This window comes from Bubalus bubalis, chromosome 16 (genome assembly GCF_019923935.1).
Source record: "Bubalus bubalis isolate 160015118507 breed Murrah chromosome 16, NDDB_SH_1, whole genome shotgun sequence".
In the NCBI taxonomy this organism is placed as follows: Eukaryota; Metazoa; Chordata; class Mammalia; order Artiodactyla; family Bovidae; genus Bubalus; species Bubalus bubalis.
In genome coordinates this window covers 29895055-29920426 of record NC_059172.1, presented here as the reverse complement: position 1 = coordinate 29920426, position 25372 = coordinate 29895055, and the positions used below count along the sequence as shown (strand labels likewise).

At 45.8% G+C, this 25372-nt stretch overlaps 1 protein-coding gene across 1 annotated transcript; it reads left to right on the top strand.

Annotated features, from left to right (window-relative positions):
* The first annotated feature begins 4799 nt into the window (after nt 1-4799).
* LOC102415643 (2-acylglycerol O-acyltransferase 2-like) lies at nt 4800-24883 on the top strand. Its single transcript, XM_044929009.2, has 7 exons — nt 4800-4974; nt 6490-6602; nt 17738-17944; nt 21166-21370; nt 21684-21858; nt 22486-22667; nt 23945-24883. Exons 1-7 carry the CDS (start codon nt 4800-4802, stop codon nt 24097-24099), a joined length of 1212 nt encoding a protein of 403 aa, XP_044784944.2. The 3' UTR covers nt 24100-24883.
* The last annotated feature ends 489 nt before the right edge of the window (nt 24884-25372 follow it).

Genomic DNA, 25372 nt, shown 5'->3' with positions numbered 1-25372 from the left:
ACAATTTTCACCAAATATAAACAAATTAATACTTGCTTGAGAAATAGGTCTGGTCTCAATAAAAGTGGGCTGATGATTTATATAACCATAACTGACCGTAAACTTTTTTTTGCTTTACTGAAACTTTTATAGAGTCTCAGACTGAACTTTGAAAATAAAACGTTTCAGGGATAGGAAAGTTATGTCAAAGGGTTATCACAGGTTTTGCCTAACAGATCTAAGTGAATTCCTAAACCTAAAAGTTTCCAATCTCTGGAGGAGTCAGAGAGAGAGGAAAGATAAATGTTTCAATTTGTTTACAAAGTATAATTTTACTAAATTACTATCATAATTAGTTTAAGGGGAAGGTTTTCCCTACTCCTGGAAAACACAGATTCAAACTTATAATTGTTCAGATAGAAAGCATAAAAGTTATAAGCATATTTGCCAGTTCTTTCAGTCCTTTTGTTAACTTGTGAAGTCATCAGATTTCCCATTCAGTTCAGTCACTCAGTCATGTCTGACTCTTTGCAGCCCCATGGACCGCAGCACGCCAGGCCTCCCTGTCCACCACCAACTCCTAGAGCTTGCTCAAACTCATGTCCATCGAGTCGGTGATGCCATCCAACCATCTCATCCTTTGTTGTCCCCTTCTCCTCCCGCCTTCAATCTTTCCCAGCGTCAAGGTCTTTTCCAATGAGTCAGTTCTTCGCATCAGGTGGCCAAAGTATCAGAGCTTCAGCTTCAGTTCAGAAACTAGTATTTATCCAAAAGTCTTCCCCAGTGACTCAGCTGGTAAAGATTCTGCCTAATGATACAGGAGACAGAGGAGATATGGGTTCGATTCCTGGGTTGGGGAGATTCCCTAGAGAAGGAAATGGTAACCCACTCCAGTATTCTTGCCTGGAAAATTCCATGGACAGAGAAGCCTGGCTGACTACAGTCCATGAAGTTGCAGAGTCAGACATGACTGAGCACACATGCCTTTCTGTAAATCTTGAGGAGTAAACATTTTTTGTGAAACTTGGTTAGCGCTATGACAATATTTTAAGATAGTAACTAGAATTATGACTGATAACATTTTACTCAGACATATCAGAATCTTAGGAATGCCATATAGTTTCTAGGATACCTATATTAGTAAGATTTACCATACAATATAAGTTATTACTCATGTGATAATACTTCCCACATAATTCTGCATACAAATGAACCTAATTAGTTTAATATCTCTTTGAGATGTTTCAGGGGACCTCTGAAGCATCCCAAAGTTAGGGAAGGGGAAGTCGCTCAGTCGTGTCCGACTCTTTGTGACCCCATGGACTGTAGCCTACCAGCCTCCTCTGTCCATGGGATTTTCCAGGCAATAGTACTGGAGTGGATTGCCATTTCCTTCTCCAATCCCAAAGTTAGCTAGAAGTCAAAATTGCTTCATTAGAATGATTTAAGAAGTTTTGTCAACAAATATCAAAAAGGTTTAGAACACTCAGATAGGATTATAGCTCATTGTGAAACAATAGCTATCCATTTAGCCACACTATAAAGGATTTCAGAACAGATCATTTAAGAGATAAAGAAACTTAAATCTCTCATCAAGGCAGTTCAACATCTGAAGAAAGGGTGTCTCTCTTAACAGAGAGAAAAGCCAAAGTTTTGCGCCAGCTTACTTTTGAATTTATTTAAAAGTAAACTTAATTTATTTTAAACTTAGTCAGTCCTAACCATGCTCCAGGAGTTGGTGATGGACAGGGAAGCCTGGCGTGCTGCAGTCCATGGGATCTCAAAGAGTCGGACAAGACTGAGTGACTGAACTGAACTAAACTGAACCATGCACAAAACACTTTTCTCAGGGTCCACTTTCTACAAAAGTTCTTACCACTTTCTGTACCCAATACTTTGTTCTCCCATCCTGAAATGGCCACCTGTAAGTCGGGCCTACTTCCTTTTCCCTTCATAAAATGCAGTTCCTTTCCTCATACCTTCTTTACCGAAAACACACTTCCTACTTTCCTTAAGCAACCAAGAATGGATGTTTATATTAGTATCCTATAGACTGGTGACCATAGGTACCAGTGATAATTTCTGAAAGCTTTTGTTTTCTTATAGAAAACATTTCAGGATGGCACCTAATATTATTTATTAATAGTCAAAAATCTCTTTAGTTTCTCTGTAAGAGGAATTTAGTTTTAAGTAATCAGTGTTTCAGAATTTTATTTCATTTGGAAATGACCTAGCCATTTAATAAATTTTATTACTTAGTATAGCCCAACTCTAGAAATTTAAGTTACCCAAATTTGGAGAGACTATTTTAGACAGGCACACCTAAATTATAATTATTTTTAATAGAATTTATCTAAAAGTTCCTATTTCATTAAAAATTTTTTTTTCACTTGAGTTGCATTCTTTGTTGACAAACTTGTAACAGATATTATAATATTTAACACTGGCACAATGAAAATATTACCCCTTAATGTTAATGACTCTTAGACATGTCTGTTATAGGAGGGAAAGGGGCAGGGCACAACTTTTGAAAGAATGACATAGCCCAAGGACACAATTGGAGAAGGCGATGGCACCCCACTCCAGTACTCTTGCTTGGAGAATCCCATGGTTGGAGGAGCCTGGTGGGCTGCAGTCCATGGGGTCACAAAGAGTTGGACACGACTGAGCGACTTCATTTTCACTTTTCACTTTCATGCATTGGAGAAGGAAATGGCAACCCACTCCAGTGTTCTTGCCTGGAGAATCCCAGGGACGGGGGAGCCTGGTGGGTTGCCGTCTATGGGGTTGCAGAGAGTCGGACACGACTGAAGCAACTTAGCAGTAGCAGCAAGAACACAATATGAACTGATTAGAGTCAAATGGGACTAAGATGGCGGACAAGACGAGACCTTGATCCTGAATCAGCAGGTGAAACGACACACCCAGAGGTGCCATGACAGTTCCAAGGCACTGTTAAAAGACCAAGGAGTGGGTGGTGGCCCAAGTCCAGGGAATCTCTGCCTTTTCCCCCAAATAGCTGGAATAGTCCTCTCGCTCATTAGCATATGAAATTACCCAGCCTATAAAAACTAACCATGCTACATTTCATGGCTGCTGCAATCGCCTCTGCGATGGCCCACACTGTTGGTGGAGTGTTCTCTCTGTATCTGAATAAATCTACTTCTTACCTATCACTTTGTCTCTCCTGAATTCTTTCTGTGATGAGATATCAAGGACCCAAACTTCATTAGGATCTGAAACCAGGTACTGTGGGTTTTGCCCGGGTTCAAGTCCCAGCCATGTGGGTTCAAGTCTCAAGCAGGATTTTGGCTGGCCTCAAGTCCCAACACATGGGTTCAAGTCTCAATCTGTGGTAAATGGTTTTATGTCTACATTAGTTAAATCAACAAATAAACACTAATACCAGGTATTTAATACTGAATATTTTCCAGTTCACGTGAACCTGAAAATCATTTAGGTTAATTTCTCTTGTATTTAGAATTGTTTGATTTATAAGCACTTACTTTTCTTTAGGCCAATTATATTAGCGCTCATTTACAAACTAGTTTCTGCAATTAGTAATATTATCCAAAGACAAAGACATATACCGAGACATACATATATCCAAATAGATACAAGGGATTTTGTAGCTTTGTTTTTCAAACTTAGCTATAAATCAGATATCATAATATAAAACTCAAATTGTAAACAAGAGTTGGAATAAGAAACTTTTAAAAAGGCATTGTTCCTTTCTTCCTTTTTTTTTTTTTGTGCATGCAAAAATATCAATTTTGAAATATCAAAAGAACCCCATTAACTAGGTACTTGCAAGTATGAGCCTCCTATGTATTGAATGTGAATCTGGCTTGAGTGTTAGAGGTTGGCTTTCTGACACCCCTCATTCTGTTTTTAAGACTTTGTTTTTCTTTTCTCTTTTTTAAGACCTTGTCTTTCTTGTCTCTCCATGGCCACCATGGAGATGAGCAGGACAAGGAGGGCCAGGAGGAGAAAGCTTCAGGGGCACTGCATTCTTGCTCACAACCCCCCACCCCCACCCCCACTGTTGCTTCACTCCCTTCCCTGATCTACCTCTTACCTAACCACTCAGCAAGACCACCCAGGCTTTTATAACTGAGTAACCCCCAGAATTTTGTGTGTGTGTCTTTTTTGAACCCTCAGCATCCTCCCAATGGATGATCCAGGGGAATGTCACAGGAGAATCCTTACCTCCCCTTTTCTGTGGTTCCCTAGGCCTAGAACATTTTTGACCTGTCCCTGTGTCTGAGTTTTCCTGTACACTCAACCACTCCCACTGGAGGTTTCTTTTATATCCTGAGAATCTCTTCGTCCACTTCTGGTTGCTTCCCTCACAAGAGAAACTGCAGATTGGGTTCCCCTTCTCGCTTGGAGCCTAGGACACAACTCACTCACACGCACTTGGTCACTGAAAATGCCCAAGCACCAAGGAAGTACTTGTAGTCCAATTTTCCCTACCTTGGCTTGTGCATGAGGTTGCCTGGTTGCCTTAGTGCCAGCTTTCTCTCTCCCACGTAGCTCCCGCTGTCCTCCAAACAGGTCTCAGGTCTTTCTATGGTTTCTGTAGAGAGCCAGGCTCCAGTGTAGCAGGCTACCCATAGTGGGGTGGGACACGTCTTCCCTACTATCAAAGTCCCACCTCCACGCAGGCACAGAGAACCTGGAGGAGCCCCCCAAATTGTGGGAAATAAGGCCCATCAGCCCAAACCCAAAGAATGGACTTGGAGACACGAGGTGCAGTGGGAAGCAGGGCTTTAAGACCTAAAAGCAAGGTTTTGCAAGGAGCATAGGAGTTGTCAGATATGGCAGAAAGTCTCAGAGGCTCGCAGGGTTGGGCAGAGCTGGAGCCCCCTCCTGATATCAGGCTGCTCTTTGACGTGGAAGAAGTTCTCAGACATCATTCCTTACAGGGGACAAAGGACCTGCTGGGGCCCAGCCTGGTGACACTGATTGATGGTGACAACAAGTGCGACAGGAGTCAGTCAGCACAGCTCTGCCAGCATCCACCTGGCCTGACCCAGCCTCACCCTCTCAGGAGTGGGTTTTGCTAGGGATCCAAAGAGATGGCAACATAGGAGCTACTGAGGGAGCCAAGGCAGAGAGGAGGGAGCAGTCAGAGCACAAGTGGGAGGGACTTCCTGGTGAAGGTCAGGGTCAAGGTGAGCTTTCGGGAACCTAAGGCTGAGGTTTAGGCCTTTGTGCAGCAAAGTTCTATTGAGATAGAGAGGGAGCAGGGCAGACAGGGTCCCTGAGGATGCCTGGCCTGCTGTCTGGGGGACTACTGTCCAGTCCAGAGGTCAGAATTGATCCCCCAGGTAGGGAGGAGCTCTGGGAGATGCTTGAGCTGGAGTGGGTCATGGACCAGGTAAGAGAGGCAGTGGATGCCTCAGGATGGACTGAGCCTCTGTCTCAGTGACCCCACAGCAGGGCAGAGTCAGCTGTGTGAGCAACCTGCTAGTGAGAACCTACTACCTGCTGGGCTCTGGGTGGATGCTGCACATACACTAAGAACCACTTTCTCAGAACCTACTATGTGCTGGGCTGCCTGGGAGGATGATTCAGGTGTGGAATCTCAGTGTAACTAACAGTGACCTCCTCATACAAATGAGGTTCATATCAGAGAGGTTAAAAGCCTTTCTAAAATCCTGGTACCAGTATGAAAGCCACCTGCCCAAGTGTCCTGCTCTCACCTTGCCTACTGTGGCCTCAAATTCAGCCCAGTTGTACATTGAGAAGATCAATGGCACCAGCTATGCCTGTGGCCTCCCAATGCCACCTGCACTGTGTGCCCATACAGCTCACATCCTCTCCCATCTTCACCTGTAAATGGTTCAGCCATAAATGAGGGGTCAATCAATGCCAGTTCTTCCTTACCCCTCCCATTTATAAATGCCTGGAAGTGGTTTTAAAGACTTGGGAGAGTTTGTGTGAATCATGAACTAGGTTTGGATTTTTCTTAGATTCTATGTCTTCCTCTCACTCCCTGCCAGAGAGCTGACCTGAGTGTTTCCTTCTTCAGCAAGTTGAACTGATGCCATGTTGGTCAAGTTACATCCTTAGTGGAAGAATGGATAGAAATAGATGTGTTGGAAGATTCCTTCTTTCAGCTGCTTCAAAAGAGGTTCTGAACAGAAAACAACAGCATCAAACCTTGGTCTTATCTGTAAATGTCAATGATGAAGGGTCAAAAGAGTCTTCCTGCCTCAAAAAATGTTAAAAATGTCAGAAGTTACTGTTGGAATTGCCGTAGATTATGCTTCTCAATTAATTGTGGTTAAACATCAGGTTTTTGTATTTTTTCTTTTTTCTAAGATACCATGGACTTATCTATTTGTAAAATAAAATATAAATTACCCAAGAAAAGAAGAAAACAAAGATAAACAGTTCAAACCTAACTTTTAATTTTTAGTTTCAATTCACATTGAACTACTGTGCCACATTGCTCTAAGGTTTCTGAGCACTTACTCTTATACTCTGTACTTACCTTGTCAGGAACCAGTAACAGGCAGCTGGTGGACACAGGCAGGTCCTCAGACCACACAGGAGCCACACTGCCCCAGGAAGTATGGTGCTGCCTGGCTGTTGGCCTGCAAGGGGGTTGTGAGGTGAGGTGCACAGAACCCCTGGTGGATTGCTGAGCGCTGTACATGGGTCAGTAGGGGCTGTCGTCTCAGCACCTAATACCTGGTAGGATGAGGGGCTCTGGGAAGGGAAGGACTTGTCTGAGGTCTCACAGCTGGCAAGTGGCCAACGCAGGACTGGTCTCAGCCCTCTTCCAATCTGCCTTGGCCACTTTAGCGCAATTCAGGACCACTCTGATGGGCCATTTTGGCTCAGCTTCTCTCTCTGCCCAATTCCACTACCCTCCTTCCTCATAAACTTTTCACAGAGAGGAAATGCAATGAATAAAGTCATGTCCATTCATGATGAGGAATTGGAAATCAGGACCCCAACTTGCTATCTCTCTACACAACAGGAAATACGACGTCTGAGTTTACCAAGAAGGAGAGAGGATCTGTATCCATGGGACACCGATATATTCCAGGTGAGTTGTAAATTGGTGCCGTTATTTTGCGAAAGCCTGACACCACTACTCTGCAGCTGGTGCAATCACATGCCTTAGATCCAGCTGTCCCTCCGACCTTTGAGAGTGTGGGAGGGAGAAGGGACACAGAGACAGAGACCACTGAGAACGCTGGTGTCAGAGTTGACCAGAGGTTGGCTGTGGGAGTGAAAAGCAGCTTTCACATGCAAGAGATATTTAATCAATATTTATTGAATCAACAAAAGACTAGAACACGAACATATCATAAAATGATATTCAAATGAATAGTGAACATTATTTTTCACAGAGACATTTTTAATTACACTACTCTTTGCATTATGTATGGGAACAGTATGTTTAATTAAGTCCAAGAGAAAAGATAATTCATGGACACAATGAAACATCCAAACATCCAAATATCTTCATTTAAAATTTAACAGTACTTTAACTATAGACAGTATCAGGTAGAGCAGAATTCTAATCCAGATCCTCCCAAATTAAGTTTCTATCTTTCAGAAAGTCTCCTCTTGACAGAATTGTTTTTCCTGTAAGCTTAGTAGGTTCAGGAAAGGATTACCACAGTGCTTGCTCAACCCCAACAATTGCCCATGACCAGCTAAGTGAAGGATGACCATACCACGAAGCCTCCAGCACCATCATACACCTGTGCAGGGGATCTTTCAGCACATGATTTCTGATTCTAATGAGACAGCTATTACTGAGAATGGCAGCAATTTCTTCATCAGCCACTGACTGAAGCTTATTTGGGAAAATGGTATTCTTCCTGAGAGAATTGATCCATAGCCTACTTATAGGCCTTTTTCTTCTCTTCTGAAGATGCATCTTTTCCAGTCTATATATTAACTTCAAACTTGGCCTGAAGCTGATGAAAGAACAACTTACCAGACAATCCACAAAACAGAGCCAAGGATGGAGGCTGCATGTTGTCCTGCCCCATTAGATATTTTTAAATGCGATCTCCATTAAGCGTTGAGAAAACACTGTTAAGCACAATCAAGTATACAAGGAATCCCAGATCTGAGCAGTGAAAGTGCAGAGTCCTAACCAGTTGACCACCGGTGTAATGTGTAATGACTTTGGAAAACTCTATAGCTATGTGGAGACTGTAGAAAGGGTAGGTGAGGGAGCTCAAGTTCAGTTCTAGATAGGCTGTCCTGGAGGTGCCAAGGAGACTAGCAGAGAGGATGTCAAGTACCCACCTACAAAGTCAAGTCTGGAGCCCGGGGGAGGTCAGGCAGGAGATGCAATTTGGAAATGTTCATCCTGTAGACAGATTCCAAGGCCATGAGCCTGGATGAAGTCTCTGCAGGACAGAGAGTGGAGAGAAGAGGGAAGGTCCAGGGACTGAGGGGACCGGAGGACCCTCAAACACTTAGCCTGGTGAAGGATAAGCACCACTGTGGAGACCCAGGGGCAGCCAGTGCGGCAGGAGGCAAACCAGGAGAGGGTAGTGTCCATAGGCCAAGTGGTTTCAAGGAGGAGGGAGGGACCAACTGTGTCTGAGGCTGCTGAGAGGTCAAGACAAGAGCTGAGAATTGATCGCTGGATTCAGCAGTGTGGAGACCACTGGTGAACTTGTCAAGGGCAGTTTCATGGAAGAGTGATGTCTGAAGTCTGGAGAAGGGCGGACAGAATGGGAGGGGAGGGTGTTTAATGCAGATGGCTCTTTCTTGAATTGTGCTGTGCAGGTGAGCTGAGGAATAGGGCAGGAGATGGAGGAGACGGTGGGACCAAGAGATATTTATATGGCAACTGTGATGCGAAGATATGTGAAGAGGAACCACTGACCTAGTAGGTGAAAGGAGACAATTACTGTGGCTAAGTAGTTGGGTAAGTGAAAAGAGGACAGGATTGCCCTATACTTGCTGCTTCACTTGCCAAATAATGGGTAGGATGAGAGCAAAGGTGATCTGGCAGACAATGTATTGTCTGAGGAGTAAACTGTACTTCTCTTCCTCCATACTCAGCTAGGCTCAGGCCAGGTGTCCTTACAGATTTCTCCTAGGAAACCAGTTCCTGCTGGGGCAGGTGCAATGAGATCTTAGGGCTGACTGGACACCCACCCCCAGGCCCCATAAATGCTTAGATAAATGCTGGCAACAATGAAAACCAGCAGGTGTCACAGAGCTCAGAGAAGCCTCCAGAGCCAGCAGAATAACCATTATGGTGGAGTTCGCGCCCTTGTGTGTGCCATGGAAACGCAGGCTGCAGACATTGGTGGTACTGCAGTGGGTCAGCTGTTTGGTGTCCATGGGTAAGGCAAGCTGGGTTGGAAACGGGCAATCTAGGGCACCTGTCACATCTGGTACACACTGTGCACTGATGGGGGAATAATCCCCAGCTCAGAGCCTGATCACTGGGAATTAGGAACATCTTGCTCAGCTGGTCTTGAAGGAGCTTTGGGAGCTGTGTCTGACTAGTTGCACCAACCCCCAGCCCAGCCTGGGATCTGGGAGTGTCAGGAACAGCACAGGGAGGTGAGGTAGCCTTGGGCCTGGAGCTAGAGGGAGGGCAGCTGAGAAAAGGTATCTGGGCTCACTGGTGCCAGGAGCAGGAGCTTGTACTTTTCCCTTATTGAGGACAAAGGGGAGACCCAGGTGGGCTTTAGTTATAGAAGTAACATGGTCCAATCTGTGTGTGATAGGTTGCAATTCAGGGATCTTCTGTGTTGAGGTGTCTGGGGAAGACAGATCACAGGGAGCAGTTGTTACCAAATCAAATTTGCACCAGCTTGCCCAAGCACAGGAAAGCTCCCATGCTGACACTGGGTTGTGGTGAAAGAAAGTGCAGTATTTATTGCAGGGACCAAGCAAGGAGTCCAGATAGTTTGGGCTCAAAACACTTGACACCCTCCCCCTCCCTCTCTTGAATTTCAGGGAATGGCTTCTAGAGACTGGGTGGGGTAGAGTTGCTTGGGCACATGATCAGCCCCTAGACAGTTGTCTGATTGCTTGGTTAAGGTAACTGGGAGCCAACATCACCAACCTTCTGGTTTCCCCTGGTTTGAAGTCTATGGGCTGGTGAGCAACTTCCTCTACCTGGTGGTGGCTCAGTATCTGCAAAGAAGCTCAAAGATAAGGCTCAGAATACTATCTATAGCACTAGTTTTTGTTCAGTCACTCACTCATGTCCACCTCTTTGTGACCCCATGGACTGCAGTACGCCAGGCTTTCCTGTTCTTCACTACCTCCCAGAGTTGGCTCAAACTCATGTCCATTGAGTCAATGATGCCATCCAATCATCTCATGCTCTGTTGTCCCCTTCTTCTCCTACCTTCAATCATTCCTAGCATCAGGGTCTTTTCCAATGCAAAGAGTTAGCTCTTTGCATCAGGTGGCCTAAGTATTGTAGCTTCAACTTCAGCATCAGTCCTTCCAATGAATATTCAGGATTGATTTCCTTTAGGATTGACTAGTTTAATCTTTCTGTCCAAGGGACTCTCAGGAGTATTCTACAGCACCACAGCACTCAGCCTTCTTTATGGTCCAACTCTCACATCCATACATGACTACTGGAAAAACCATAGCTTTGACTAGATGGACTTATGTTGGCAAAGTGGTCTCTGCTTTTTAATATGCTGCCTAGATTTGTCATAGCTTTTTTTCCCAAGAAGCAAGTGTCTTTTAATTTCATGACTTGCAGTCACCATCTGCAATGATTTTGGAGTCCAAGAAAATATAGCCTGTCACTATTTCTATTTTTTCCCCACTTACTTGCCATGAAGTGATGGGACTAGATGGCATGATCTTTGCTGAGTCTTAGTTATGACATGTGGGATCTAGTTCCCTGACCAGGGATGGAACCCTGGCCCCCTGCATTGGGAGCTCAGAATTTTAGCCACTGGTCCACCAAGAAAGTCCCATGATCTTAGTTTTCTGAATGTTGAGTTTTAAGCCAGCTTTTTCATGCTTCTCTTTCACCTACATCAAGAGGCTCTTTTGTTCTTCTTTGCTTTCTGCCGTGGGCTTTCCTGGTAGCTCAGTTGGTAAAGAATCTGCCTGCAGTGTAGAAGACCCCAGTTTGATTCTTTGGTCAGGAAGATCTGCTGGAGAAGGGAACAGCTACCCACTTCAGTATTCTGGCCTGGAGAATTCCATGGACAGAGGAGACTGGCAGGCTACAGTCCATGGACTCACAAAGAGTTGGACACAGCTGAGTGATTTTCACTTTCTTTTTTTGCCATAGTATTAACTGTGTATCTGAAGTTATTGATATTTTTCCTGGAAATCTCTATTCCAGCTTGAGTTTCATCCAGCCCTGCATTTGGCATGATGTACTCTGCATATAATTTAAATAAGCAGGGGGACAATATACAGCCTTGACATATTCCTTTCCTAATTGAACCAGTTCGTTGTTCCTTGTTTGGTTCTAACTGTTGCATCTTGACCTGCATACAGGTTTTTCAGGAGGCAGGTAAGGTGGTCTGGTATCCCCATCTCTTTAAGAATTTTCCACAGTTTGTTGTGATCCACACAGTCAAAGGTTTTAGCATAGTCAATAGGGCCAAATCCAGCCTCCTGATTGTATTTTTGTAGAGCCAGAGAGCCAAGAATGGTTTTTACAATTTAAATGCTTATATTAGAAATTATCTTATACCTAGGCAATATCCTCCAAATTGCCTCTTGAACCTCACATTCTGAATTACAGCTCTGAATTCTGAAAAGATTCCTTACCCTGGTCTATGGAGGCTAGCAGTGGGCAGAGAGATGGGGCCCCTTTTCAAAGATACTTAAGAGGTTGTCCACAGACAGAATGTACAGACTGGCAGGAAAGTAAGGGTTTCCAGTGGGCCAGTAAATGCTGCACATGTAGTGAACAGCTGGCTCACGCTGGACATAGAGCCGGCATTTGGGGGAGGGGCAAAGAAGTGGCTGGAAAGGTCAACAGGGACCTGTCATCAAGGTCTCAAGTCCCAGAAACATGGGTTACTTGTTTACTCTGTTCTTTTTTCTTTAATGCACACACTCTCACAGGAAGGTAAGCTCCTTTCAAACAGGTGGTCTTCTTCTCATCTGTGTCTCCAGCTCCTTGAAGAGTTGAGGCTGATAACCGTTGAATGAATGAATGTTGGGAGCATGATGGAGCAAGTGAACAGTAGAACTGAATGTCAGGTCCTATCCTACTAGCTTGCTGTGTGACCTTAACCAACCTGCCTATCTTCTTGGTAAAGTGTGGTTTTACATTTTTCCTTCTGGGTATTGTGAGGGGAAAGAAGGGATCTTCCTTTCTCAGGGACTGGAAATACTCCCAAGTTTGGCATTGCCTGCTGACAGGAGTTAAAAGGTGAGTCCAGGGTGAGGTATACTGTGGGGTGAGGAGAGTTCTTTTGGTCAAGTGGAAATGCAAGCATTTTTAAAATCTTTTTTTTTTTCTGAGTGAAAAGTGAATCCATGTTATTGTAACTCATCCAAACAGAATATGTATTCTAAAAGTGAATCCTATCCCGCAGGGAGCCACTATGAACAACTTGGGTTTTATTCTCTAGACTAGACATGGGAGTTCTCATTTCATGGGTACAGAGGTTCAGTTTGGGAAGATGAAAAGAGTTCCAGAGATGAAGGATAGTGATTGTTACACAACAATATGAGTGAATTAATGCCATCGACAATACACTAAAAATCATTTCAGGTATATGCCCAAAAATGGGAATGCTGGGTCTTACAGTAGCTCTATCTTTGGTTTCATAGGGTATCTCCATATAGCTCTCCACATGCCTTTGTCAAGAAAACCATAATTTGAAAAAATCCAAGCACCACAATATTCACTGCAGCACTATTTACAATAACTAAGACATGGAAACAATCTAAATGTCCATTGACAGAGGAATGGATCAAGAAGATGTAGAACATATAGAGAATGGAATATTACTCAGCTATTAAACAGAACAAAATAATGCCATTTGCAGCAACATGGATGGACCTAGAGATTGCTATGCTGAGTGAAGTAAGTCAGATACAAAAAGACAAATATTGTATGATGTCACTTATATGCAGAATCAATTAAAAGGGTACAAATATTTTTATTTATTTATATATCATAAATGCACTCATGGATGTAGAAAACAAACCTATGGTTGCCAGGGGAACCAAGTGGGGAAGGAAATTTTGGGGGATTTGGATTGACATATACACACTACTATCTATAAAATAGATTAGATCTAATAGATAGAGAGCCTGATGAACTATGGACGGAGGTTTGTGACATTGTACAGGAGACAGGGATCAAGACCATCCCTAAGAAAAAGAAATGCAAACAAGTGCCGGGGTCCAGCCCCGGTGGATCCAGGGAATTCGAAGCAGGGATGGCGTCGGCGAGGATCAGGAAACAATTGCTTAATTAAATGTTAATTAAGGATATAAAGAGTAATAGAATAAGGATAGCTCAGTAAGGAAATTGAGTGGAGAAAAGAGGCTGAATAATTCAGCCAGAGGGTGAGAGAAAGAACGACATGGGGAGACCAAGCTTCAGTGAACAAGGCCCGCACTTTATTTTCCAAAGTAGTATTTATACCTTAAGTTATGCATAGAGGATAATGGGGGAAGGGGGGGGAGTCATGCAGCAAGCCAGGCTTTCTTCCTGCAAACTTATCATATGCAAAAGTTTAGGTGATTTGCATCATCTTCTGGCCCGGAGGCCTGTTAACATTTTAAAACCCTTTCTTCAGAAAACTTATTTTTCTCTAAAGGTGATTAGTTAGGCGCCACCCTCCAAAAGCATTAGATAAAGTTGCATTCCTACAGAGCAAAGGTGTGGTGGGCTATAACAAGAAAAAGAATTAACTCAAGGGTCCAAGGTTACAAACATTAAAGCTACTACTTACACCAATTATATTAATCAATACACTGCCAGGGACACAGCAGGTAAGGGATATGGAGACTTAGCAGCAAACATTGGCCCAACAAGTGAAAAACCCTTCACCAATACAATTTCTAATCAATCTTTTAACTGCTCAAAGGAATCTGTATTTAGACAGTTTAGAACATCTCATTCCTCTCACAGTTGGGAGGCTCTGAGCAATCACATGTGGCCGGAAAAACCTATTCAGGCAGGCTAGAGGACTTCCAAAAGAGTTTGTAGGTTGAAATACTGTCACACCCAGGAATTATTAACTGGAGCTGTAAGCTAACTCTTTTTTCAGAGAGAGGTAGTGGGGCACAGCCCCCAGTAAAGTCTGAGGTGTAGGTGAGAGTACAAAGCAGAAAGTAGGCAGACTCTGGTTTTGGGGATAGATGCTTGAGAATTTCCAGGGGGACTCCTGAGGCTCGATCCCGCCTTTGTGTATGCCGAGCCTCCTTTCTCATGACCTTTGCCACGGGCAGAGCTCCTCATGCCAGCTCCCGGCAAACAAGCAAAATGGGTTTCTGAGGAGGCTTTACAAATAACTGTGAAAAGAAGAGAAGCAAAAAGCAAAGGAGAAAAGGAAAGATATACCCATCTGAATGCAGAGTTCCGAAGAATAGCAAGGAAAGATAAGAAAGCCTTCCTCAGTGATCAGTGCAAAGAAATAGAGGAAAATAATAGAATGGGAAAGACTAGAGAGCTCTTCAAGGAAATTAGAGATACCAAGGGAACATTTCATGCAAAGATGGGCTCGATAAAGGACAGAAATGGTATGGACCTAACAGAAGCAGAAGATATTAAGAAGAGGTGGCAAGAATACACAGAAGAACTGTACAAAGAAGAGCTTCATAACCAAGATAATCACGATGGTGTGATCACTCACCTAGAGCCAAACATCCTGGAATGCCAAGTCAAGTGGGCCTTAGGAAGCATCACTATGAACAAAGCTAGTGGAGGAGATGGAATTCCAGTTGTGCTATTTCAAATCCTAAAAGATTATGCTGTAAAAGTGCTGCACTCAATATGCACTGAACTGAATAAGCAAATTTGGAAACTCAGCAGTGGCCACAGGACTGGAAAAGGTCAGTTTTCATACCAATCCCAAAGAAAGTCAATGCCAAAGAATGCCCAAACTACCGCACAATTGCACTCATCTCAAATGCTAGTAAAGTAACGCTCAAAATTCTCTAAGCCAGGCTTCAGCAATATGTGAACCGTGAACTTCCAGATGTTCAAGGTGGTTTTAGAGAAAGCAGAAGAACCAGAGATCAAATTGCCAACATTTGCTGGATCATTGAAAAAGCAAGAGAATTCCAGAAAAACATCTATTTCTGCTTTATTGACTATGCCAAAGCCTTTGACTGTGTGGATCACAGTTAACTGTGGAAAATTCTGAAAGAAATGGGAATACCAGACCACTTGACCTGCCTCTTGAGAAATCCATATGCATGTCAAGCAACAGTTAGAACTGGACATGGAACAACAGACTGGTTCCAAATAGGGAAAGGAGTACGTCAAGGCTGTATGTTGTCACCCTGTTTATTTAACTTATATGCAGAGTACATCATGAGAAATGCTGGACTGGAGGAAGCACAAGCTGGAATCCAGATTGCTGGGAGAAATATCAATAACTTCAGATATGCAGATGATACCACCCTTATGGCAGAAAGTGAAGAAGAACTAAAGAGCCTCTTGATGATAGTGAAAGAGGAGAGTGAAAAATTTGGCTTAAAGCTCAACATTCAGAAAACTAAGATCATGGCATCCGGTCCCATCACTTCATGGCAAATAGATGGGGAAACAGTGGAAACAGTGTCAGACTTTATTTTTTGGGGCTCCAAAGTCACTGTAGGTGGTGATTGCAGCCATGAAATTTAAAGACTCTTACTCCTTTGAAGGAAAGTTATTTAATATGCTAGACAGCATATTCAAAAGCAGAGACATTACTTAGCCAACAAAGGTCTGTCTAGTCAAGGCTATGGTTTTTCCAGTAGTCACGTATGAATGTGAGAGTTTGACTATAAAAAAAGCTGAGCACTGAAGAATTGATGCTTTTGAACTGTGATGTTGGAGAAGACTCTTGAGAGTCCCTTGGACTGCAAGGAGATCCAACCAGTCCATCCTAAAGGAGATCAGTCCTAAGTGTTCATTGGAAGGAGGGATGTTGAAGCTGAAACTCCAATACTTTGGCTACCTCATGCCAAGAGCTGACTCATTTGAGAAAACCCTGATGCTGGGAAAGATTGAGGGCAAGAGGAGAAGGGGACAACAGAGGATGAGATGGTTGGATGGCATCACCGACTCAAGGGACATGAGTTTTGGTGAACTCCAGGAGTTGGTGATGGACAGGGAGGCCTGGCATGCTGTGGTCCATGGGATCGCAAAGAGTCGGACATGACTGAGCAACTGAAGTGAAGTGAACTGAACTGAACTAATCTATAAAATGGATAACTAATAAGAACCTCTATAGAGCACATAGAGCATTGCTTATATGGGAAAAGAATTTTTTTTAAGTGTGGATATATGTATATGTATAACTCATTTACTTTCTTGTACACCTAAAATGAACACAACATTGTGAATTAACTATACTCTAATAAAAATTTTATAAAAAAATACTAAAATACAAAAAATTATTTTGATGATAAGTGTTATGTTTAATCTATATTTTACTACCATAAAAAATTGAATAAACATTACAAACTGCCCCAGACACAACACTGAATTCCCGAGCACGACAGCAAGAATATCTGTGTGTTGTTCACAGGTGTATCACCAGCATCTGACACAGTGTAGGTGCTCTGAATAAAGTGAGCCTCTGTGAGCCCCAACCTACTTAGCTTAGGCATTTTACTACTATTCAGACTGGATCAAAATCTCACCTCCTGGAAGTCGGCCATGAATGACAGGCCCAGCCTACCCTACTTTCATTTGGAGTACAAGTGGATGTTGACCTTCTTAAAGAGTTTGAGAGCATGGTGTTAATATTTTCTAAGAATGAGGTCCATTGGCATCAGGTTAAAGACAGCCCCACAGACCACCTGACCCTGAGTTAAAGTTGGGATTAGCCTGTGAAAGGAACTCAGAAAATCCCGAGTCTGGGATGAATTCCTCACTGCGCTACTCCTAGCCCTGTTGCACTCCTGATGGGCAGGACAGGCCTGGGTTGCCCTCTTCTCTCCCTCTTTCAGTAGGATAGCGTATAGCAGTGGAGAAAAGAGCTGAGCAAAAGCTAAAGAGCACCGGGAGTTGTATCAACATTGAACAGCTTAGTGTGGCCGGAACATGGGGTGCAGTGAGGCTGGAGCAATCGAGAGCAAGACAGGCCACCAGTGGGGAGCTTGAAATCAGGCTGAGCTGCTTGAGCTGAGCCTCAAAGTTGTGATAAATCATGGGATCATTGGAGGACTTTAGCTAAAGGGAGGATCTATCTACGGAATACAAGATTATGGAAAGGTGTGCTGGGGGTAAACAGGAAGTAGAGACTGGGTAGAAATAATCTCTATTGTCTCTGGGGTCTCATAGAATGGACACTAGAAAGAGGTCATCCTGTCACATTTCCACCAGGCATCTATCGGTGAATATAGACAGAGAGGGAGGTGGAGGGGAAAGACCCAAGTGAGAAAAGTGTCTGGTGCTGTGGGAAAAAGTGAGTTAGGACTTAGTCTTACCTGGTTTCAAATCCAGGCTCGGGGTGACACTAATTGTGTTGCTTGTATTCCCTCTTCCTTGAAGGCTTGGGAAGCTGATTCCTTCCTCCCGGGGTGAGGACAGGACAGAAGAGTGCTGCTAGCACTGGGCAAATGGGGAGAGCGTGCTCCTTCACACTGCTGACCACTACAGCTTCTGCTTCCCTTCCCAGCCATTCTCAGCTACGTGGTCTTCATAGGCCTCCTGTTCACAAGATTCTGGATCATCAGTATCTTGTATGCAGTCTGGTGGTACTTGGATCGAGCTAAGCCTTGGCAGGGGAGCAGGCACATTGATGTGCTAAGGCGCTGGTCTGTATGGAAGTACATGAAGGACTATTTCCCCATCTCGGTAAGTATGGGGCTGGCTAGGGAGTGGTCCAGAGAAGGCAATGGCACCCCACTCCAGTACTCTTGCCTGGAAAATCCCATGGACGGAGGAGCCTGGTGGGCTGCAGTCCATGGGGTCGCTGGGAGTCAGACACGACTGAGCGACTTCACTTTCACTTTTCACTTTCATGCATTGGAGAAGGAAATGGCAACCCACTCCAGTGTTCTTGCCTGGAGAATCCCAGGGACAGGGGAGCCTGGTGGGCTGCTGTCTATGGGGTCGCACAGAGTCAGACACGACTGAAGCGACTTAGCAGCAGCAGGGAGTGGTCAGGACCATAGTCCCCATGTGTCCATGGGGAAGTGTAATGTGTTCAGTGAGCAGAATACTCGCTTGGAGGCATGACAGAGGCTTCTACCACCATGTGGCCTGAGAAGAGTCAGTTTCTGTCTGGCTATGTTTTCTTATGTGTGGAGATGTGGAGCCAATATGAGGATTGATGTATGAATGAGATTTGAAGGGCTCTGTGGGGCAGTTGGTGAGGCACACATATGTATCTTAACACACAGGTATAAAGTCCTTAGAGTGTAAGTTTTGGGGTGAAGGACTCAATGATAAATACAAGGCATCAAAAGAGCATCTAGCCCACACTTTATCAGAAGATGAAATTCACACCCAGAGAAGGAGGAAGGTGTGATCAAGGACACACAGCAAGTTCGTTTTCTGATTTTAAAGTGTGTGTTTAGCTCTGAGGATAGAAGCAGAGCAGAGAGAACTCAGGATGGATCCTGCCCACACTTCAGTGTGCTGTGTCCTGGGACAGAGCTTTGCCCCATTCTGAATCCTAGTTTCCACACAAAATTGATCCCTTGTATTTCATGTCCCTTAGTCTCTTACTCAGGGTACTTCATGTCCATTTTAGACACGGGACTCTGTACCCCCAAATCAGATGTTAGTAATGGAGGACCCTGAATTTGAGTGAACTGACCTTTTGCCCCATTCCTGAATCCCAGACAGACTAAACCCTTGGATGTAAGCAGCTGTGATGGTTGATTATCTAGTGGGGATAGGAAGAGGAAGGCAGTGAGGACCCAGAGAGGTGCCAGGCAGGGACAGGCGGCCCCTTCTGGACACAGGAGAGAAGACTGTATATGGTGTCTCCTCTGAGGGTGGACATCATAGATTCCACCACCAGGTCTGCGACATGCCAGCTGTGTGACCTGGGGTGAGTTACACATGCTCTCTGAGCCTCGGTTTCTCCACTGTAAACTGGAGATGCTGTCACACACATCATTGGGTTGTGTGGAGTCCATAAGACATCAGGTCGTCCTGGGACCTTCTGAGGACAGCATGTGGCTCTCCTTTCACACCTGGAGCTGCTGTCGTTTGCACATCTGGCAGAAAAATGGTGCTGAGCTGTTCTGTGCCTGTCTTATCTATGTCTGTTCTGTCCCTCCTCTAGCCAGGTATCTCCCCCGGAGGATTTTTCAAATAAGGCACTGTTGACAGTGTCTGAAACTGAAATTGCAGAAATTCCACGTGTGCAGTGTTCAGGATTGTAGGCCGCTTGCAGTCCTGTGGCATCAACACCTGCAGAGGGCGGGCAGTACCACCAAGTGGCCAGCAGAGGGAGAGATGACATGCACTTTGACCTCCCTGTCCTGGACTGAGGCCTGCAGGGGTCGCTGTGGAGCGCAGATTCTGGACTCTTGTCACCTCCCAGGAGAACTTTCAAGTCATCCACACAGCTTTACAGAGCAGGCCCTGCAGGGATCTTAGGAGGTCAGGAAGCGGAGGGGCCAGGGAGTCTCTGTTGTCTACTGAAAACAAATGCACAACTCAAAAGTTGTGAGGGGTTTTGTTCTGGGACCTTACTGAGGACTGTAGTAAGACTCTTTGCAACTCCATGGACTGCAGCCTACCAGGCTCCTCCGTCCATGGGATTTTCCAGGAAAGAGTACTAGAGTGGGGTGCCATCACCTTCTCCGAGTAAGGCGATAGCCTCTCAGTAATCTCTGGGGAGCTGTTCCAAAAGGTAAGGGAGGAGTCAGAACTTACAGATTTTGCTGGAAAAAACAAAAAACCCCAAAAACCTATGTAGCCAAACTTCAAAAGATTACTTGCCAGTCACAAAAAGCAGATGTCTCAAGTTAGTAATTTTTGTCCGTTTCTAGTAAGGGAAGATGGGCAACTTTGGGCTCACTGCAATTATTCCTGTGATGTGCATCCTCACTCTCTGTGACTAGTATCCTGTTTCCTCCATCCTGAATTCCTTTCAAGGCCCATTGTCAGTGGCAGCTACAGAGGCTGCTGGCTTGAAGGCAGGCAAGCCACACTCCTTGTCCTAACAACTCTGCTGGGCCTACTTCACATCACAAGCCTTTGCCCTGTGATTCTATGAGCTAGGGCCTAATGGTACAGTTTTTAGTGAAATTAGGAGACTACTTCTGAGCACTGGAGCTTTCTAAATGCACCCTATGGGCTTCCTAAAGAGGTGATGGTAGAGAATCAGGCAGTGTTTCCCCAGGACAAGCTGCCTTCACCTCATGCTGAAGATCAGTCCCGGAGCTGGGTTTCTATATGAAGATTTCATTATCCCAGAGCAGCAGGGGTGCAGTGCTGTGGGCAGGCTGTGACCTAGTGTCAGGGAGTGTTGCAGACTTGGCAGGACACCTCCTTGACCCCTTTCCACCCACACCTGTGGGCATCACCAGGACTTCATGCCCCTTATCCTGGCACCCACTTCCCTGCACCCTGGGGTCTATTACACTGAGTCACAGGGGCTCGGGGGTCAGCCCCAACCTGGGACAGGCCTCCAGCTGCCATAGTCCTTGGAGAGATGCTCCTCCTGTGATGGCTCCTTCATTTTGGGCAGGCTCTGTCTGGGATTAGGTCTCCCTTCACATAGGACAGAGGCTTGTGTCCCTGTCATCCTGCCAGGAGTCCTTCCTCTGCCTTGGGCAAGGGTTTTCCTTCCCAGGTGGGCGGCATGGCCTTATCCATTCATGGGTCCATTCTGTCCCTCTTCATTTCATGGTCTCCCAGAGCATCTCCTCTGCTCCAGGCCTGCACCAGGGACAAGGATCCTCAGATAGGCATCTCCAATCTCAGGACACTCACATGGGGGTGTGATAGCACTTAGGCACAGGGGAGACATAGAAGAGGTCAGCCCAGAAAGTCATCAGGGAGACCAGGGTGGTCACAAGGTGCAGCCCCGATTCACCAGGCTGCTGTCCCTGCAGCTGGTCAAGACTGCCAACCTGGACCCTTCCCGGAACTACCTTGCTGGCTACCACCCTCATGGGATTGCAACTGTTGGAGCTTTTACCAACTTTTGCACGGATGGCACTGGTTTTTCCTCACTGTTCCCTGGGATCCGCTCACATCTGATGGTGCTGAACTTGTGGTTCTGGGCCCCTGTCTTCAGGGATTATATCATAATAGGCGGTGAGTCTTCCCAACCCTGGGTAGCCCAGGTAGATGAGGTCTGCTGGCATGGGGGAGGGATTTTAAGGAGGGCTGCCAACTGTTCTGTACTTCTTGCAAGTGAATGTGTAGTGGAGAAGGAAGCTAGACTCAAGGAAGCACTTCCCACAGCACTGCTCAGCGATCTGCTTGACTAGGGGTTGGCAAGACCTGAAAGACTCGGTCTCAGTCCTCAGAGAACTCCCAGCTGGGAACTAGAGTGGAGCCCAGCCCACATCCTCACCCACCATCCTGGCCCCCTTAAAACCATACTTCATCTTTTTCTTCCCTTCAGGGATGGTTGCTGCAGACAAGGAGAGTGTTTCTCACATTCTGAGCAGGGAAGGAGGTGGCAACCTGCTGGCCATCATTGTTGGGGGCGTCCAGGAGGCACTGGATGCCAGGCGTGGAGGCTACAAGCTGGTGCTGCGGAACCGCAAGGGCTTCATCAGGCTTGCCCTGATGCATGGGTATTGGGAAGAGGGCTCTGGGTTCAACTGGAGATTGGCAAGGATTGTGTTTTGGTGGGAAGACAGCACAGATGAATACACATCCTATTTTGGCAGGGAGAGTCTCAATCCACTGACAGTGAAGATTCTGTGTTGGTGATCCATGTACTGTCTCATGCACAAATACCCAGAGAATGTTCTAGAAGGAATATCTTGTGAAGGGATTAAGTCTCAAAGGTCATATTGCTGAAAGTTTGCATTATATCTGAGACCTAGGGAATCTGGGACAATGGAGCTTGGGACATAGCTTAGAACTATTCTCCTATCTTTAAACATCTATGAAGAATACAAAACTAGCTGGGCTGGAAGAAGTTTTTCCAGAAAGTTTGGTATTGTTTTATATCTGCAGCATTCTGGATTCACTAGCATGTTACAACTGTCAGACAGTGGCCCTGAGACAAGCCAGGTCCCGCTTACAGTCACAAAGCAAGGCCGTGGCAGATCTGGGACACACCCGAGGCCTCCTACTTTTGTCCCAGGGCTCTGTCCTCTCCTCCAGTTCCTGCTCACTGGGTCCCTTCAGGAAGCTAGGTGACCAGCTTGTGCCTTCTTGCCCCTCCACGTGCCCTCTCTCCTGTCTCCCTCTAGGGCAGATCTGGTGCCGATCTTCTCCTTTGGGGAGAATGACATCTATGACCAGGTTGAGAACTCTCCTGGCACCTGGTTGCGCTGGTTCCAGGACAGACTTCAGAAGGTCACGGGAGGCTCCATCCCGCTCTTCTATGGCAGCTTTGGTCTTATGCCCTACCGCCGGCCCATCACCACTGTGGGTGAGCCTAGACCCAGGCTGAGAGCAGGGAAAGGGCTACAGAGCAAAGGTGGGCTTATGCTGCAAGGGAATATGGACATAGACCAGTACACACTTGACTTTGTGGAGCACACTTTCTAGAGTGCTAAACAGATACACAGGCAAGTAACCCTGATGAAGGCAGTCTAGAATGAGCAGAGTAACAGGGGCACGAAGACCGGTAGCCACTACTGATCACTGAGCCCCTGCAGTGTGTCAGGCACTGCCCTGGCTCCTCACATGCAGTGGCTCAGTTTTCACACAACTTTTGAAGTGGGACACGCATCTCCATTATATTGATTGCAACTTGAGACATAGAGAAGATAAATCACTTCCAAAAGATCACCCTGGCCTTTGTAATAAAGTTGAGGTTTGATCAGGGTGTTTGACTTCTTATTACACCAGAGAAGGAGAGTTTAATTCTGACCACAGGGTCTTATAAGGCTTATTGGAGAAGGTGAATACTAGGGAAGGGCATTCCAAGTCTGTTAGAATTATGTGTAAAGTAGCAATTAGCAAGCTATGAAGGAGCATCTGAGGAATTTCTCTGTTAAAAAATGGGCATGGACTTAACACCATCTTTTCAGCTATTTGATCATCTCATTTGCTTTCTTCCTGAACTCCAACTAGGTTCCAATGGCAAAGGTGTGCTCTTCTGCACTTACCCAGCCATTTCTTGAGTACAGGCAACCCCTCTACCAAACTTTCTTTGTGTTGTGTGGTAATATTCTCATGAACGTTTATAGTGTTGCTGCCTCCAGACCATTCCCAAGAGAATAAGACATGACAGCTGCTTTCTGAGCCGAGTAGAGCCAGAGGTGGGCCACCTCCTCCTAGCCATACAGGCACTTCCGACATGGCATCTGAGACTCCCAGACCCACCTGTTCCTGAGGCTAAGAGCACATCCCCAGAGCTACATACAACCTGGCACTGATTGTTCCTGGCTATGTGACCTTGAACAAGTTACTTAACCTCCCTGAGCCTCATTGCCTGAAAGGAATAATAGCAGGTTCTTTCACCATAGGATTGGTAGGATGATATAGGAGATATGACATACAAATGCCAGCTGGTGGTATTGTTAACATAACAGAATCTTGGAGTTGCCCTAACATTTTTGAATCTATGACCCAAAATAGAATTGAAAGAGAGGGGGAAAGAGTGCTTACTTGCTCAGATGACCATACTAGTGGGAACCCCAAGGGTCCCTGTGCCTTCAGGGGTTCCTGCTCTGGGCCACCACTCACATCTGTGTCTTGCAGTGGGGAAGCCCATCGAGGTTCAGAAGACACCTCATCCCTCCCAGGAGGAGGTGGACAGGCTGCACCAGCGCTACATGAAGGAGCTGGAAAACCTCTTCGAAGCCCACAAGCTCAAGTACAACGTCCCCAGAGACCAACACTTGGAGTTCTACTGAGCACCTCCCCAGAGAAGGGGCTGCCCCAAAGGGCAGGGCTGGCATTAGGGAGGATGGAGGGAGGTGCTGCGATCCCAGAAGGCTTCCTGGAGGTGTCAGTTGAAGTCATCTCCAGAGCCTTCACTGACTTGCATCTCCACCCCATGCCAGGCCCTGGGTCATAGCTAGCTTCTGGCAGAGGAGACCAGACTCTGGCATCAGTGATTTGCTCTCCTGCTATGACTCTTCTGCAAGGAACCCTCTCCTTGATCTGCCCACCTGAGAAGTGGAAGAGGTGCTTGGAGAGATTTATGTCTGTGTCTCTGTCCTCTGTGGCCCTGTCACTCAATGGGCAGGACAAGGGCAGCTCTAGTTATCAGCTTTCTCTTCCTCTGCCTTGAGTGACAGCACAGAGGCAGCCCCCAGCTGCAGCCCTTTCTCCTACAAGCTCCATCATCGTGCATCCTGCCTGTCCTATCTCCTCCCTTCCTGAGCTGAAAAGGAGGACAAAGCCACAACCCCTGACTCATCCTGGCACCTTTGAGTTTCTGAGTCGTCTGAGCCCTGCACTGGCAGCCAGAGGGGCCCACGAGATGGGGAAAGAGACTTCAGCTGTCACTGGCTGAATGCCCAAGGGCAGACCTCTTCACCCTCCCTCTGAGTCTCAATTTCTCTGAGGGACTAAGGTGATGTCTGACCTCAGCTCTGATGTCACACAAGCTGAGAGCTCCATGATGTAGCCCCTACTCCTCCTCTGTAACTTCAGCCTTGACCTTGATACAGAAGGGAGCTCCATAAATGTCAATTCATCAATGAAAGAATTCTGTTTCAGCCTTCTCTTCCTCCACCTTTCTCCCCAGCTGGGAGCCTCCCATGTAATCCCAGCCTAGCCCTGCAGCCCTGCTGCTCTGTGGCCCCTTCCCAGATGGTGGATCCGATGGGCCAGAGAATCGCATGTTACTCCTTCTTCCCTGACCATTCAGCTCCAACTTACACCTCTGCCCTGTTCTGTGGGAGACAAGGGGGAGGCTATGTGCAGACACAGGGCAGACCAGCCAGAGAAGGAACATGAGGAGTGAATGGTCAGTGTCTGCAAGCAGGGCAGACCGGGACAAGCCTCTTATGAGAAGAATTCTGGGTCACTGGGTCTGTGACACATGTCATGAATGAGGGACAGGATGGCAGCATAGGGGCTATATTGTAAACCCTCACACCTGTTGTGGGAAAATAGCTTTTCTTCCTCCAGAAGCTAATCAACCAATAATTATAAATGTGGGGCATTTCAAGAATGTAA

What these genes read in the sequence shown, in the direction of transcription:
- LOC102415643 (XM_044929009.2), top strand. Translation starts at nt 4,800, where the DNA reads ATGGCAGAAAGTCTCAGAGGCTCGCAGGGTTGGGCAGAGCTGGAGCCC. An exon ending in GCCTGCAAGGGGGTTGTGAG is followed by an intron (nt 6,603 to 17,737) that starts GTGAGGTGCACA and finishes TCACACTGCTGA; the next exon opens with CCACTACAGCTTCTGCTTCC. An exon ending in AGGCTTGCCCTGATGCATGG is followed by an intron (nt 21,859 to 22,485) that starts GTATTGGGAAGA and finishes GTCTCCCTCTAG; the next exon opens with GGCAGATCTGGTGCCGATCT.